The following is a 15,618-nucleotide window of genomic DNA, read 5'->3' as shown; positions in this document are numbered from 1 at the left end:
ATGTGTGTCTCTGTGGAAGCTGCAAGGTTGGAGTAGGGACTGGCTGGTGGCCTGTGCTGGGCTGCAGGGGGCCATTGAGGCTGCTGGGTGGTACCACCACCAGGGCTCAGCAGGCCTGGAGGTGGGAGTGGGTTGTTGGCCTTTCAGGGATCCAGGCCCTGGGGGGTTTGCAGGGACCTTCATCCACAGGGAACCGCGTCCATAGCAAAGTATCAGATCAATTGTAGGTAAGGGCTGCCCAGGGGTCCTGGATGAGGTCTAGTCTGGGGGGGCAGGGACCTGGGTGCCCCTGAGGGTCAGGGCCTGGGAGGGGGCAGGCTTTGGAGGGTCAGCAAGGGTGTTGAGAGAGAGGGGTGACTATTGGGCCAGTATGGGCACAAACAGGCTCCCCGTGACAGCCAGTCATACCCACCAAGAGCCTGGAGGAAGATGCCCAATGGCCTCAGTGGGTGTCAGGATGGCCCATCCTAGGGAGAGCCAGCCTGCCACTCCAGTGCAGACCCAGGGGAGTGGTCTCTCCATGTTTGCAGCTGGGCTCTCCTGCCTCAAGTGCCCCCACAACCAGGTCTGGGCAAAGGCCCTGCAGGGCTGGGAGCCAGGGACGGCCCATTGTCATCCAGCAGTGCAGCAGGGCACAGCCTGGCTACTAGTTTCCTTCCCATCTCTGGCCGGACTTCCTCTCAGCGCCCGAGGGCCGGGGTGTGTGGGACTTCTGCAGTGGGGAGCACTGCAGGCAGGGCCCCAGTGCCCTCCATGCAGCAGGGTCCCTGTGCTGGGAGCCTCTGGGGTCCGGAAAGAGGAGTCTCAGGCAGCTTTCCCCCTCCCTGAGGACAGAGACCCTGCATGCACCCGGCACTGACAGCTTCACCCACAGGTGGATACCCATGAGTACCTCAAAGTGGCTTTGTCCTGGGAGGCTGAAGCCTTAGCAGGAGCCTAGGTCCTTCCCCCACCCACACACCTGCTGAGGGGCCCTGGGGGGCACAGGCCTCAGCAGGCTTGGTGCTTGCCTGCCTACCTCCCAACGGACCTTAGCATTCATCCCAGGTCTCCCCTCAGCTCTGCAGTAATTTCCATGGGGTTCTGTCTTGCCAGGTCCCTCCCTGGGACACTTGACTCCTGTCCTGGAGGTCCCAGTTGTATTTTAACTAGATTCTCTAGCCACCCAGGGCCCAAACCCCAGGCCTAGGGACTGTCTGCCACAAAGGCACTGAAGCTCCTGTGTGCACAACAGCTGCCACCCCCATCCCCCAGCAGCCCAAAGAGGGTTGTAGGCCCTCAGATTAGGCCCCAAAGAACCGGGGCTCTCCATCAAAGCCCTTATCCTCATAAGGCCCACAGGGCCAGCCTCTTTGGTGCCTGGACTCACATTCACATTCCCTTTTGGGAAGCTCCTTCCACACTAGGATGGGGAGGTTCCCCCACCATGTGCTCAGCAGATGCAGGGGGGTGAAGGGACATCTGAGCTGAGGGAAGGGTGAGTGCAACTAAGGTCTCAAGACCCTATTCCCTCCCAGGGATGTAAGGTGACAGTAACTGGGCTTCGAGGGATCCCAAAGAGGCAGAGAACATATTGAGGACTCTGGGGCCCCTCTCCACTGCAGCTGGGACTGGGAAGTGAGGGGAGTTCCTCCTGAAGGGGTGAGGGTGGGCCCAGGGAGAGCTGCCATGGCACAGCCTGGACAGCTCCACTTGCTGGGCCTATGGATTCTCTGGACCTTCTCAGGCACTGCTGGCTCAGGGTAGGGTACAGGGCCCACCACCCAGCCCTGCAGGGGCCCGTGCTCTCCACACCTCCTACTCCTCTTCCCAAACTGCTGTGGGTGAAGCCAATGCAGCCAGCACGCTGCCACCTTTCTCAGCGAAATGGAGCATGCTCACCCCTTTTCTCTACCCACACCCCACCACGTCCACCTGCTCTATCCACCATGGCCCAGCACGCCACAGGCACCAGGCAGACAGGGGAGGCACTCTGCCCTGTGCAGCAGCCCACCACTCCTGAACCAGCAACTGCCCCTTGCTGAGCCCTCTGCCCACTCCCACTCACCTTCCTTCCTCTGGCAACCTAGTCGACTCACCATGTCTGGGCACACTGGGGGCCCCTCCTGAGTCTGTTCTCTCTGCTGACTTGTGGGACCCAGACCTAAAGACCTGTGAGCCATTAAGACTAAAGGAAGGAAGCCCCAGGCCGAGCACAGGCTGGCTGAAGCTGGTCAGGAGCAGTGTGAAGGGCAGAGAAGAGTGCCTCTCCTGGCTTGACTACCCTTGTACTGGGTGAGGCTCCCAGATTTCCCCCAGGTTTGAAGAGCCTGAGGTCCCACCCTCTGGACACATGGCGGCTGCCTGACTAATGTGGGCTGGCCAGTCCTGCACAGCCCAAAGGGCCCCAGCTGCTGTGGAGGTGAGGGCACACACCCCTTCCCTCCAGCTCATCAGCTGGCCTCAGCTCCCACAGCTCTGCCGCCCCCTACTCTTGGACCTTGTGATCCCAGAAGACCCTACTGGTCAGGACCTATTGACAAGCAGTGGGCTTGAGACAGACACCTAGAATGAGATAGATACCTGGCCAGGCTGAAATGGCTGTCATCTTCCGGGGACAGCCATTTCCAGAGAGGCCAGGCCAGCCTGAGACCAAGCCCAGAGGGGAGAGTGACACTGGTCAACCCCACAGGGCACCCCACACCTGGTCCCCTTGACAGCATCCTACCTTTTTCAAGTCAGAAAATGTCTCTGTGAGCCCTTCCACCTGCTGGCTGGTCAGACACTGGCTTCCAAGGGTGTGCGCCCGGCAGTCCTGTACCAGACCCAGGGCCACCTCTCGCCACCAAGCACAATGCAGGGGGAGGGCCTTCAAGGGCCCCATTGTTCCCCTCAAGGCCCAGGGTCTGAATCCCCGATTGTCCCTGCAGTTGTACAGGGCCAAGAGAAGGAAGGGACCTCCTCCAGGCTGCACGGTGGGTTGGGAGGTAGTTGGCTTTGTCTCACCTTTCCTGGGGCCTGCCCAGCGGTGCCCCTTTACTGCCCTGTGCCCAGACCTAACTCCCACCAGGCCTTTGTTTATCTGGGTGTGAGGACAATGCCAGCCTCCTCAACTACTTCTGCTTGGGTTCCCTGCTTCCTCTTGATCCTGTGTCCACTGTCTTGGCCTCACCCCAAGTGCATGGTCTAGGCACAGACCACTGTACCCCAGGGCACCACAGCTGCTCTAGCCCAAGACTAGTGACAAGGGAGGTGTCTTCTCAGACTCCAGGAGCCTGGAGCCCCAACAAAAGCCCTCAGGTCTCCAGAACTGACCTCACTCAGACCACCTGGCCAGCTGGGCTCAGTGGGCTGAGTAAGGCCAAGGGAGCGTATGGCACATGCAGGCTTCTAAGACACCAGGGTCCAGCTCCTGCAGTCTCAGCCTCCCCTTCCAAGTCAACAGCATCTGTCCTTCACCACTCCTCACCTGGCCCAGGGACCAGGAGGAGGGTTGGTTGGGGCAGGATGAGCCCCCAAGGCCTTCTCCAGCCAGCCTCAAAGAGCCTTGAGGAATTAGTGGGAGAGGTATATGCTCCTGGCAGCCCCACCCCCCTCCTCCCACCTGCACCTCAGGGTAGGAAGCAGCCCAGCCCAGGGACCCCCCACTCTGAGAACAGCTCCTGTTTGCTCCTAGACACGCGGAGCTGGGAGGGCTTCCCTTCTGGTCTCTGAGCTGTGGAGCCTGGGGAGTCGTGTGCTGTTGGGGAGCAGCCCCACTGGCCAACATCCCAGAGTAGCAGACACGGAGGACTTGGAGCATGCAGCCCTTCTGTGACTGGTGATTTAGGAGGTGGCCATCAGGAGTGGCAGCACAGCATGAAAAACACAGGGTAAGGGTGGCAATCCACGGGCTCAAGGCCACCCTCACTAGCAGCTCTTTATTAGGACACCAGCCCAACTCCCAGGAGAGTGGGACTGATCAGGGGTATCCAGAAACAGGCATGGGGAGCAAGGCGAGAGAGGCAGGCTGAGTCATCTTGCCAGGGACACCCTGGCCACCAGAGTGCGTGCAGGGTCCTGTCCAGGGAGGACATAGCTGTTGTCATCCTCAAGAGCAGCCAGTCCCTTGGGCCTTCTTGATTTCCTGCAGGAGAGAGGAAGATGGGTTTGCCCTGAACCCCATCCCCCGTCCCATGCCCTTTCCTGCACAGTGATGCAGCCCTGCCCCCTGTCAGAGCCCACCTCTGAGAGTGCTTCCTTCAGGGCCCAGTAGGCCTTGTCCAGGCTGTCGTTGACAATGATCAGGTCAAACAGGCCGGGCTCCTTGCCTGGGGTGGGGACAGGAGAGCCCCACAAGGCCAGTGGAAGCTCAGTGAGGGTTGGGGAGCTGTAGGTGATAGGTCCTGCCTCTGCCCTCCCACCTCTGGCAGGTGAGTCAGCTGCTATGGGGGAGGGTCAGGGACCTGGCCAAACCCACACTCACTGCTTTCCATGTCTGCCCGGGCAGCAGCCAGCCGCTTGGCCAGGCTCTCTTCTGTCTCCGTGTTCCGTTGCCGCAACCTCTGCTCCTAAGGTGCCCAAAGAGGATCAGAGCCTGCAGGGCAGCCCTGGCGCCTCCTCCACCCCTCCCCTGCCTGGATCCCCGCCCCCACCAGGACTTCCAGTGAGGGTGGCTGCACAAAGATGTAGATGGGCTTCAGGTCCGTCTTCTTTATGTTCCGAACACCCTGGAGGTCCACATCCAGCACACAGATTCGGTTCATGGCCTGTACCACTCGCACAGCAGCTTTGCTAAGGAGGCGGGGAGGGAGGGCAGCACTCAGCTAGGGCTCCCTGGGCCCTAGCACTCCCACCCGCTCCACTGCCATCTGCTGAGGTCCTGCCTCCCCAGGTCCCCACTCTGAGCCTGGGTGGGAGCCTGTAGGGACCCACTCTGCATCATCTGTTACCCCTTTCTGGAAGCACTGCCTCAGTAACCCTTGCATGCCGGGCCCTCTGCTAGGCTGGGGGCAGTAGGGGGGAGGGGCAGGACACGGTCCTGGCTGTCACCACTGGGCTCAGGGCTCCTGGGTACCCACCATCTAAGGGTAAGAGCAGGCCCAGCACCCCCTTCCAGGGCTCACTGCCCTTGGTAGCTGCACCTGGGGTAGAGTATGAGGGTCCCATGGTGGCTCAGGTACAGGCTGCACAGAGCAAGCCTGGGTTCACCTGTGTAATGACACTGCTCTGGGTGTGTGAGGGGTGGGGATGGGCACCTTTTGCTGGCCTGGGACCCTTCTAGGCTGCTCTATTAGTTGAAGGGAAGGGGTAGAAAAGTACAGCCTGCAGACCTCTGAGACCCAGGCCCTCTGAGTCTTCACTGCACACTGGCCCAGCATGTGGCCCCCAATGCCCATAGCGACCTGTTCAGGTGAGCTCAGATGGGGCCAGGAGGAAGCAGCCTGGAAAACCCAGACTCTTGGCCCCGGAAAGGGCTGGGTCCCTCACCCTGACAGCCAGTAGAGAGAAGCCCTTGCGTGAGCTGCCCAGTCTAGGCCCCTGGGGGTTTAGAGGAAGGGAGTGTGGCACACCTAGTCCCATAAAGGTTCCCCGAAAACTCAGCATGCTCAATGAAGTCCCCGGCGGCAATGTCCCGCTGCATCACCTCCCTGGACACAAAGTAGTAATCTGTAAAGGGCAGAAGCTGTTGAAGCTGTCTGCAGCCAGGCCATGAGGGCCCAGACAATCCCACAAGGGCACAACCAGCTTCTGTCCTGGGCCTGTCTGCCTCTCTGTCAATCCACAGAACTGTTCCAGCCCTGGGCAGGGAGATGTCTGAGGAGGGGACAGATACTACTTCTCACACTGTCCTCACTGAAGGGGGCCTGGAGACTGCTGGCTTCAGTGCGGCAGCTGGGGGGGGGGACCTTGATGCTCTGCCTCAGGATACTACAAACACCCTAAGGTTACAAAAGATGCTTGTGATATCAGAGAGCCCTAAGTCATGTGCACGGCTCTGCCCCCAGCTGCATGGCCACACAGTGCAGCGCACATGCTAGGAGCAGAGCCCCACAGCTGCCTGTCCCCCGCCAGCCTCTCACGTGGATATGTGGTGTCTGCATGAGATCTGATGCCCATTACCTAACGAGGCCTGCTTACCCACCCACCCTGGAGGACAGTCACCATCCGACGGGGAGACTGAGACCTCACGCCTCACCCTGACAGTTGGGGGGTGTGGGGTGGCTCCAGACTTGCACTGGAGGGCAAGTGCGGGGCCAGCTCACCTTTGCCATTCTCTTCTCCAGGCCTCGGGTTCCTCGTGGTATCTAGGAACAAGCACCTGTGATCCACCTAGAGCCCACTGGGACCCGTCTGGGCCATCCAGAGCCCACACATCCCATCCCCAGGGCCTTCCCGAAGAACCCAGCTCAGCCTGTGGTGGGGTAGGGGGGTCAGCAGTATGCACATGTCCCATGTGTGAGGGAGGGTTCCTGGGGGGGTTAGCAGCATGGGCATGTCCCTTATGTATGTAGGGGTGTTGGGCTCCAGGGGCGTCACCAGGGCCCCCCAGATCCCTAGGACCTCACGGGACACGCTGAACCCGAAGACGCTGCCATGCTCTTGCAGAAGTCTCTTGAGCAGGGTGCTCTTCCCAGCTCCAGAAGGTCCACTCAGGACAACGGGCCTCGGTCCTGACATCCCTATGGGCGAGTGGGAGCAGAGATCAGCAGGCCTGTGGGACCCCTGTAGGTGGGGTGGCTACAGTTGCACCCCCCCCCAAACTCTCACCAGGAATTGAACAGAGCTGAGGGCCATACCAAAGCTCAGCTGCACCTCCCCAAGAAGTGGACTCCCCGGCACCACACACATGACCTTCCCAGCTGTGCACTCCAACCCCACCCATGGTGGCTGGGCTTCTGCTCCTGGGAGGGGCACATCTGGTTCCCCAACCCTGCATCTCCTGGCACCGTGCCCCAGAGGTGGGCGAAGTCAAGGTCAGTGGAACCCGATCCCTGCTATGGGAACTTCCATTAGGAAGTGAGGGACTGAGAGAAGGACCACAGCTTCCGGACCATAACCCTATACATGCTGGAAAGCCAGTGAGAGGGCAGCCTCCCAGTCCAAGGCACAGGGCTCAGACATCTGTCATAGGTGAGAACAGGTGAGGGAGGAGGGTTTGGGGAGTCATCAATCCAGCCAGCTCTGTGCCTGCCTGACACCCCCAGTCCCCTCCCCAGGACAGGACCTACCTCCTGGGTGGGGTTCAGCCGCCTTAGTCAGCTGGGGCTATTCAGGATGAGCTGGGAGGCAGCCGTAATCCCAGCCTGCTCAGGCCTCTAAGCACTAAGCTCCTCCCAGGGCAGTCGGTCCTGCCCACGTGGGGCCTTGGGGAAGAGAGGGCTGTCCCTGGCCCCTCAGAAGCAGCCTGTGTGCCCAGCCACCTTCCTGATGGCAGGAAGGTCAGGTCCAGGTGCAGGCCTCCGAGGGAAACCCCCGATGGGTGGGGGGAGTTCGAGCAGCTCCCTATGCAAGCCTGGCTCTGTCCGCCATCTGGGGACCCCTTGGTAAGGTGTGGAGGCCCTCAAGGTGCAGTTCAGTGGCCAGCACACTGGCAATGAGGACCAGGAGGGACAGGCTGCTTGGTTCAGGGACGCCCTGCTGCCTATCTCCAACAGGGCCCCTAGCGGACACTGCTTTCCTAATCCCCAATGTAGGCTAACTGGGTAATCTCACTAAAGCACTGCTATTCTGGGCCTATCACACCACCCACGTGCTCCCTATAGAAGAAGCTGGGAAACACAAAGGAGGAGGGACCCACAGGAACCCATCAACACTCAAATGTCATCTCTGAGTGACCAGCTCTTAGCTCCTGGGACTTCCGTGAGTTTCCATACAAAAATGCCTTGTTTCTATGTAGAGGTCATCCCAGTGGACTCTCAACTCCTCTCTGGCATCCCAGCTTTCCCACCCAAATACATGTGCCACATATACACCCACATTCTATATACACATGCACACACATACACATGGCTGAAAGCCCAAGGCAACTGCCCACTAGCAGAGCGCAACTCCATCCCTCCCCAGACGCCTGGACACAAGAGGTCCTGCCTCTCCCTCATTGGCACCCTTCACAAAGCCCCATCCTCTGCAGAAAGAATGTCGCAGAGGCAGTCCAGCCTACTCCTCTGGGTGTGTCCTCATTTCCTAGGCACTAAGTGACCGGGAAAGGCAGCAGAGGGAGGGACCCATCAGGGCAGAGGAGAGGCTGGGGGCCACCAGGTCCCAAGAGAGGCTGAGGAGGCTAGGGTCCAGTCCCGCCACTGCCTAGCCTCTGGTCAGTACTGAGTCTCTGCCTCTCCGGCTGGGCAGCTGTGGCCACGCACTGGCCTCTTTCTCCTGGACCTGATGGAGTGTTAGGAACCACAGGCACGTGAGTTCTTCCACAGCAGGAGCAGCCCTAAGAAGACACAAAGTATGATGGCCACACCGATGGCCCAGAAGGCCTGCCCAATCCTTGATCATGGTGGCAAACCCTCAACCCAGAGGGTACTCAGGCCCAGCACCCATCTTGGGGTATCCACCTCCAGGGAGGGGAGGACCCAAAGGCTCTGCTACTGGCTTGCCAGGGATATTAGGAGGTGCGCTCCAAGGTGCTGGAGGTGCTGAGAAGCGAGAGTGGCTCATCTGCCTGCTTGCACAGAAGCCCCTCAGGGATGTTCTGCTGTCTGTCATGCACCTGCCATAAGTGGGCATCCCCAACCTCCAACTGTAACCTGCCCAGCAGGACCCAGTGCTCCTTCTCCAACATGCCTTCCCATCAGGCCACACCTCCTGGCCCTGAGCTCTGACACCTGGAGTAGGTCACCCTGTAGAGATTAGTCTTTAGTCAGGACCAAACACCACACACCAAGTCCAAGAGCTGACACCCTCACAGGGCATGTGGCACAGATCCTGCTTGTCACCTTACATCCAAATGCTGGTTTCTATCCTGGGCCCTCCACACTGTGCTGGGATTGGGGCAGGGGAGCCTGTCCCACCAAGCCACATCCCCAGCCCAGGGGGAGCTTCCCCCCCCAGGCCCACTACCTGCCTGCACCGGGCCAGTGGTGAACAGGGGGTGCACCTGCACAGGATTAGCTAGCAGCTGTAAAGCTCACTCCCTGCCAGACTATGAATCATTGCCCCCCAGCCCCTCCACACAGGGTGTCCTCATGATGAGCCTCCCCCAACATCAAACTCAAGCTCCAGGCCCCCAAGTGCAACCATCACCTGCCCCACTCTGCACACGCATGACAGAGAGGTCCAGCCTGCTCAGCCTGGCTTAAGGGTATGTGTGCCAAGTCTTACCCTGTGCTGCCCACAGAGCTGAGTCCTGCCTGGAGGCTGGCTCCCAGAGCACAAGGGCCACATAGGAATGGACTGGCCCTACAGAAGTGCCTAGGGAGTTGTGGGAGACAGGGCTCTGTCCAGTCACCACACAACAGAGCACTCACTGAAGCCACCTTTCACAGCACACCTGGAGTGGGATGGCACTTTGGCCTCGAGGCCTCAACAATCAAGTACTCGGAGACTGACTTTGGCCCTAGTGCCTGCAGGACCAACTGAGGGCATTCTGTGTTCTCCACTCCTTGACTATCTCACAATCCTGAACCTTAGCAGCCCGGGGAGAAATGGGAAAGCTCACAGTACTGCAATAAAAACTTGGGATGCAAGCTCATGCATTCCAGAATGCTCTCCGCTGGAACCCTGCCCAAATAGCACCCAATGCAGCCAGGCAGCCTTTTTGCAGAGCATGAGAAGGATGCTCTGCAAAACTTTCATCCTGCACCATCCCATCTCCCTCCCACTCCTCCACAAGACACCCAAGATAAGGTGTGACTTCTAAGATCTGAGAACATGGAGAGGAAAACTCAAGTCCTGCCAGCCATCTTGTAAGCCACAAGATGGGAAATTAAGCTCAGGACAGCAGGTGATGTCCCACCCCTCCCAAACAGACCCTGTGGGGCAGAACTTAGTGACACATCCTGGCCAAGAAGTCTTGAAAAACCCACTTAGCCTTTGGGAAACTGGCTTGAACTGGGACAGCCACAAAGCAGCCAGTCATTTCCTTCTTACTTCTCCTTACAATGGGGCAAGGACTATTCCTTCCATGAGAGCAGGCTAGCCCCTCAAAAGCATGGGCAAGAGCCACACTGCGCAGGACCCCAGGCCAATCTCGGTGCTGCATGGTGTGTCTGGATCTTTTTCCATACAGGAGAAGGCCTGGATTCAGGCCTATACCAAATCCTAATTCTGCACCATGGGCAGAGGGCAGAGGGCAGAGGGCACAGGAAGCACAAGAGGGGAAGGGTCCCTGGCAAGTGAGCTATGAAGCAAAAGGGGCACAGGCCCTACAGAGAATTAGCCTCACTCTCACAGAGAGGAAACCAGGACCCACAAATGCAAAGTCAACAGGAACCAGGGGAGACAAAACCAGGAAGACTAAGGCTCAGCACATGCAGAGTCAGCAGGGAGCTAGGGAGACTGAGGCTCAGCCCACAAAGGGTCAGCAGGGACTTGGAGCTGACTACAGAAGTGCCTGCCTCCATTCCAGTGCTCCCACTGCCTCACTTACTCACCCACCTTCCAGGTACTTTGGAGCCACCTCTTTCCATCCCCAACCACATCACCACATACCCCCTTCATTTCTGCTCCTCCTCAGATCAACTCAATGCGTTTGTTTTTTCCAGCTACACAGAATATGCCACAAAAGACAGAACTTTACAGTTTAGGAGGAAAAAAACAACAACAAAAAAACCCCACCCAATTTTGGTGTGGCAGAATAGAAAAGTAGCGAGCATACCATTATAACTCCCAGAATCTTCTACTCAAGGAAATTACTGATATCACCCATCCCAGCCAAAGATCAAGGTCCAGGTCTAAACCCAGTATCTAAACAAAACCTACACACACTGTACATGTCACAGGCGGGGCCCCAACCGGGATATAAGTGAACTGGGTTTCGCAGGCAGTCCTGTGGCATTCTCTGAGCAGGAATAGAGTGGGGACTCACCTGGCAGGAAATTAAGCTCCTCAGGGGCAACACAGGAAACCCCACCTGTCCCTGATCCCTCCTGGGGGGGGGGGGTGGGAAGAGGAAGGTTTTCCTGCATCGGTCACAGCAAGTCAGGGTCTGGAAGGTCTAAGAGTGACAGAAAACCCCAGAAAAGCCCACATCTGGTCAGGCTTGCTGTCTAGGAAAATCACAAGAGGCTGATCAGAAAAGGCAAGTCTTGGTTCCCCTCTTCTTGTCCCCGCGGGCCCCACCCCACACTGGCTGGCTGGCACAACTGCTTACAGTGCCTCTCTTACCCAGTGAAAGACAACAGTGCCAGGTGGGGTTCCACGCCTCGCTGCTCCTACCCAAACCAGCCCCTGGATGGACTAGGCTCGTTCCCTCTCTGTTCCCAAAAGAATAGGAGAGAGGCGGACCCATTAACCTAGACTTGAGGGCTCTGGGCCCGAGGGAAGCTGAACCGCAAATCATCACACCCCCAAGTCAGGAGAGCTTGTCCCAAGCATCTGCTTCAAGGCCCGGCAGCGGCAGTCCGGTCCTCCTGGGCCCACAAGCGGGCACGGGCTGTGGGGAATCCGGGTAGGGAGGCCATCGCTGCCTTCGGCACTCAGGGATTTCACCTCTGTGGCGCGGCCCACCTCGGGGAGGGGGGTCAGGCTGCTTCCCCTCCGCCTCCAGTGCGAGTCCTCAGGCTGCAGGGGTTTTACAAGCTGGCGCTTTCCGTGCCAGAATTCCCACCTACGTTTTGAGAACTAGCACAGAGAACCGACTTTTAATGTGCCCGAGTAACAAAAACAGCCACCGAAAGCCAAGACACGAACAGAGGGGACAAAACCTCAGAACGAGGGCGACCCTGTAAGTGGAGTCAATGCACCTCCATGAAGAGCCGCACTAACCAGTCTTCGTAACCCCCTGCTCTGCTCGCTGGGCCTCTTGAGACAGTCAGCCCTGGAAACCCCTAAAGACTGCGGGGTCGGGCCCATGAAGACTCCGCAAGAGCAGCATCCCGGGAGCACGGGGAGAGCTGAACGCGAAGGCCTCGGATACGCAGGGCCGCGGCGGCGCCCAGGAAGGCCCTCAGGAGCCTGCGCGCCGAGATGACACTCACCGTCCGAAGGGGCGCGGCCCAGAGTGGCCGCCGCCAGCCCCGCCAGTGGGCGCCGCAACATATGAGGCCACAGCCGCCGCTCTCGGAGAGTTAGGCCACAGCGCCGCGCCAGCCCACTTCCGCCCGAAGGGCTGACGTAAGCATCTTCCCGGTCCGGCACCGCCCCTGACGGCTATGCGTAAGCACCGCGCGACAGAGCGCGCTTAAAGGACCTTCGGCCTGGCAGCCAGTGTTCGGCTGCACTAGGACGGTGCACTGCACCGCCGCTCCCAGGCGGCCTGGATCGTGGCTTTCCCGACCTCAGTGAGTGTGGCAGGTCGAGCCGTGTTGTGTGGGCCGGGCATGCTTCCCCAAGGGAGGGAGGGTTCTGGCTCCGCGGGCATCCGCTCGGAACCTCACAGCATTTCCCTCTGCGGCCTAGTGGCCTCCTAAGGCGGAGGGAGCCCTGCAGATGCCCTGCCCTGACAGGTAGGGGACAGCGAGGCGAATCCGCCTCTATCTACCCGGAGGGCTAGTTTTTGTTTTTGGGGGGTTGGAATACCGAATACACTTAGGCATTTGGCTTTGAAACTTACGGTTTGTCGCAGAACGGTTACAGACGCTTCCCTGCGAGTCCGGGCATACTACGACTGACCCTGGGCTTCAGCTGCCTCCACGTGCCACAGGGACCCTTACCTCGTTGGACTCTGTGAGAACTAAATGATCGTGGCCAGCATGGTGTGAAGCAGCCTCCGTTCATGTTGCTCTCTGCGCTCAGAGCAGCTTCCTGTAACTCACCCAAACGGGCCTAGATCCTGCCCATACTGTCGGAGTCAGGATATTTGGGAGTAGGGCCTGGCATCTGCTGTCCACAGACCTTCGGCAGGTGGTTCTGATGCCAGGTCTGGGCCGAGAGCTTGATAACTTACTGAGACTGCTATTAACCTAGGAATAACATGCCTGCTTGGAGACGTGACTGGTTCTGTGGCTTTCTTCCTGGCTAGGCCTGGCAAAGACCAGTTATGTGGAAAAACCTACCTGTTAAGATGACTTTTCTTGCTCAGCAGGTGACACACGGGGCCAGTAACTGACCCTCGGCCTGCACATGCCAGTGTCACTCAGGAGGAATGGCAGTTGCAGGCAGCATGCTTGGGTAAGCACAAGCTTCTAGGCCCCTTGGAGGTCACAGGGCTACCCAAAGGAAGGTCAACTCTGGAGCCTCAGGCTGTGCTCTTAGGGATGCCTCCCCAGCCAGTGGGTTTATCTGGATAATACATACAAGTACATGCATACAGAGGCTTTGGCAGGGTATTGAGGGGGAATAGGAGCAACATTGACTTATTAGCACCAAACAAGCAGTGATGGGAGTCGTTCCCATAATCAGAGCCTGCAGCCTAGCCCTGGAGAGTGCCATAGCATTCCTGCTGTTCCCACTGGAACTGCCTCTATTTGACTGTTCCTTTTGCCCCACTGCCTCCCCCAAATGGGAAGCACAGTGTGGTTAGTGTTGCCAGAGGAGGAAACAAGGGCAGGTGTCTTGTTCCTGTGGAATGTGGGGAGACAGAGGTGGCACTTGAAGTCTGAGTTGGTATGAACATGGGAAAGGGACTCTGACTGCATCGTTCCCTGGAGGGCCCTCATCCTGGGAGAGGTTCATGTGGGAACTGATGCTGTTCCCAGTGGGAGAGTACCCAGGTTCTTTTCAAGGGTTGACTTCATTCCCATCTAGAAGTTTCCTCAACCCACTGATGTCAGGTTCTCACAAGTGGCTGTGCCCTGGGCTCCTAACGCTGACTGCAGGCTTCTCTGGTGCTGGAGCTGCTCACCATCTCCTTTCTTTTGTCCTTCACTTCTGAAGGCAGGGACTGGCTCAGCTGGGGGTCTGGGACCTAACAGTAAATAAGCTGTGGTTCTTGTGACCAGGCCATCAGAGCCTAGCAGAGGAGATGGGCCCACAGCCCTGGGTGTCAGCTGCAAAGTGCATGGGGTGGGTCTGAATCCAAAGTTGCTTAAGAGCCAGGCTGGAGGGAATTTGGGGGTCACAAGGCAAGGCCCCAATTGGGTGAGAGACAGGGGTGAGGCAGAGCAGGGACTGGCAGTACCCTGTCACCTTGGAGCACATGCTCTTCCCTGTGTAGGAGGTCTCAAGTGTCTGCCATGTGTGGAACCGAGTGGGCTCCACAGGTCATGTGTGCTCAGGTTGCTCCAACAGAATGCCACAGACTTTGCATACTTTGTTCCCTGCAATCCTGGAGCTGTTCCTCTTCCTGGTTCATAGATGGCCACCTTCTCCACATCCTCACAGGGCAAAGAGAGAACAAGTTCCTGTGTCTTATAAGGGACCATTCCCAATGCAGGGGCCCCACCTCCCTGATCTCATGTAACCCTGTTCACCTCCCAAAGGCCCTGCTCTTAATGCCATTTTATTGGGGGTTAGTGCTTCAACATGTGAATTTGGGAACATAAACATTCAGTGCACAACATTAGGTCTGTGTTCCTGTTAAGAGGCTACTTCCTGCTCTAGGGCTTATGTTCAGGACTCCAGACTCCTAGAGAGTGCTATCCTAAGCCATCTGTCCATAGCAGTCTGAAAGGCTTGTATTCTCACCCCCCTCGGCCTCTTCCCATATGCGGTGTACGAGCTGCTCTGACCACATCCCAGACCTAGGGGGTTGCTGTGGGCACCCACTGGAGCTGGTTGACCTGGTCTTGGCAGGCACTCTGGTCTCCGCACCTGCCACTGACTAGCATGTGTATCTGCAGATTGCTGCGGCAGCAGGTGGTGATGGGGGCTGCCCCTGTGGGCCGCTGCCTGCACGTGTCCTTCCATCAGGCTGATAGCAGCAGAGCTTCACTCACTCGTGTGCACAGACAGGCCTATGCACGCTTCTACCCTGTGCTCTTGGTCAAGCAGGATGGCTCCACCATCCACATCCGCTACCGGGAGCCCAGACGAATGCTGGTGGTAAGCTGCCCTCCCTGGAGTGCGGGTCTGGGCTAGGCAGGGAGGGGAGGGTGAGCAAGGCATGGAATGCTACCTACCCAAGATAAGACAGCAGCAGTGGGTTGTGTGAAAACAAACAAAACATCCCGGGTAAACAAGAAGAAATTTCTATAAAGAGGGAGAGAGGTGGAGGTTGGGAGGACATCCTTGTCTCTTTCGCTGACCAAGTGCACACCCTCCCTCCACAGATGCCCATGGACCTGGATGCCCTGTCCCCAGAGGAGAGGCGGGCACGGTTCCGAAAACGTGAGGCCCAGCTCCGAGGGAAGGAGAAGGAGCCAGAGCTCCTTGATGACTTTGACTTGGAGCGGTACAAGCAGTTTTGGACCAAAAAGTGACCATGCCCACAAGCTGTCCTGGCTCAGGAGGCTGTAGAGAGGGAGGGGCATTCATCTTTAAATTAAGCATCAGGATTGTAAATCCACCTTGTCTTTCTTTATCAAACATGTGCCGGAGGGCTCTCTCTGAGACTGAGCCCACTGGAAGGCTTATAGTTGGGTCAAGCTGTGGTTTTAGGAGGAAGCTCAGAGG

The 15,618-nt window shown here is 58.2% G+C and overlaps 2 protein-coding genes across 8 annotated transcripts; one reads left to right on the top strand and one right to left on the bottom strand.

Moving 5' to 3' along the window:
• Window positions 1-3,866: 3,866 nt before the first annotated feature.
• Window positions 3,867-12,231, bottom strand: GUK1 (guanylate kinase 1). 6 transcript variants are annotated; one of them, XM_037140494.2, is made up of 8 exons: window positions 12,105-12,229; window positions 6,528-6,641; window positions 6,225-6,266; window positions 5,532-5,628; window positions 4,614-4,752; window positions 4,445-4,529; window positions 4,204-4,289; window positions 3,874-4,105 (listed from the first exon to the last, which is right to left on the bottom strand). In XM_037140494.2, exons 1-8 carry the CDS (start codon window positions 12,163-12,165, stop codon window positions 4,070-4,072), a joined length of 660 nt encoding a protein of 219 aa, XP_036996389.1. In that variant the 5' UTR covers window positions 12,166-12,229; the 3' UTR covers window positions 3,874-4,069. The 6 variants fall into 6 exon arrangements, with proteins under 6 accessions (XP_036996386.1, XP_036996387.1, XP_036996390.2 ...); XM_037140490.2 differs by lacking the exon at window positions 12,105-12,229 and adding an exon at window positions 10,994-11,090; XM_037140491.2 differs by lacking the exon at window positions 4,204-4,289 and having other exon boundaries at window positions 3,867-4,105; window positions 12,105-12,231.
• A 69-nt stretch (window positions 12,232-12,300) lies between these two features.
• On the top strand, window positions 12,301-15,507 carry MRPL55 (mitochondrial ribosomal protein L55). Of its 2 annotated transcripts, none has more exons than XM_037140499.2 (4): window positions 12,301-12,407; window positions 13,148-13,236; window positions 14,847-15,048; window positions 15,276-15,507. In XM_037140499.2, exons 2-4 carry the CDS (start codon window positions 13,211-13,213, stop codon window positions 15,423-15,425), a joined length of 378 nt encoding a protein of 125 aa, XP_036996394.1. In that variant the 5' UTR covers window positions 12,301-12,407; window positions 13,148-13,210; the 3' UTR covers window positions 15,426-15,507. The 2 variants fall into 2 exon arrangements, with proteins under 2 accessions (XP_036996394.1, XP_036996393.1); XM_037140498.2 differs by having other exon boundaries at window positions 12,302-12,407; window positions 13,151-13,236.
• Window positions 15,508-15,618: the final 111 nt, after the last annotated feature.

The sequence above is a fragment of the Artibeus jamaicensis genome, unplaced genomic scaffold, assembly GCF_021234435.1.
Source record: "Artibeus jamaicensis isolate MK-2021 breed Jamaican fruit bat unplaced genomic scaffold, CSHL_Jam_final scaffold_3272, whole genome shotgun sequence".
Taxonomy (NCBI): Eukaryota; Metazoa; Chordata; class Mammalia; order Chiroptera; family Phyllostomidae; genus Artibeus; species Artibeus jamaicensis.
The sequence above is the reverse complement of the archived record's forward strand: the minus strand, read 5'-3'. Positions and strand labels throughout refer to the sequence as shown.

What these genes read in the sequence shown, in the direction of transcription:
- GUK1 (XM_037140495.2), bottom strand. Translation starts at nt 11,093, where the DNA reads ATGCAGGAAAACCTTCCTCTTCCCACCCCCCCCCCCCAGGAGGGATCA. An exon ending in GGAGCTTAATTTCCTGCCAG is followed by an intron (nt 6,642 to 10,993) that starts GTGAGTCCCCAC and finishes ACTCGCCCATAG; the next exon opens with GGATGTCAGGACCGAGGCCC. An exon ending in CCGGGCAGACATGGAAAGCA is followed by an intron (nt 4,106 to 4,444) that starts GTGAGTGTGGGT and finishes TCTCTCCTGCAG; the next exon opens with GAAATCAAGAAGGCCCAAGG.
- MRPL55 (XM_037140499.2), top strand. Translation starts at nt 13,211, where the DNA reads ATGGCAGTTGCAGGCAGCATGCTTGG. An exon ending in GTTGCAGGCAGCATGCTTGG is followed by an intron (nt 13,237 to 14,846) that starts GTAAGCACAAGC and finishes GTGTATCTGCAG; the next exon opens with ATTGCTGCGGCAGCAGGTGG. An exon ending in AGCCCAGACGAATGCTGGTG is followed by an intron (nt 15,049 to 15,275) that starts GTAAGCTGCCCT and finishes CTCCCTCCACAG; the next exon opens with ATGCCCATGGACCTGGATGC.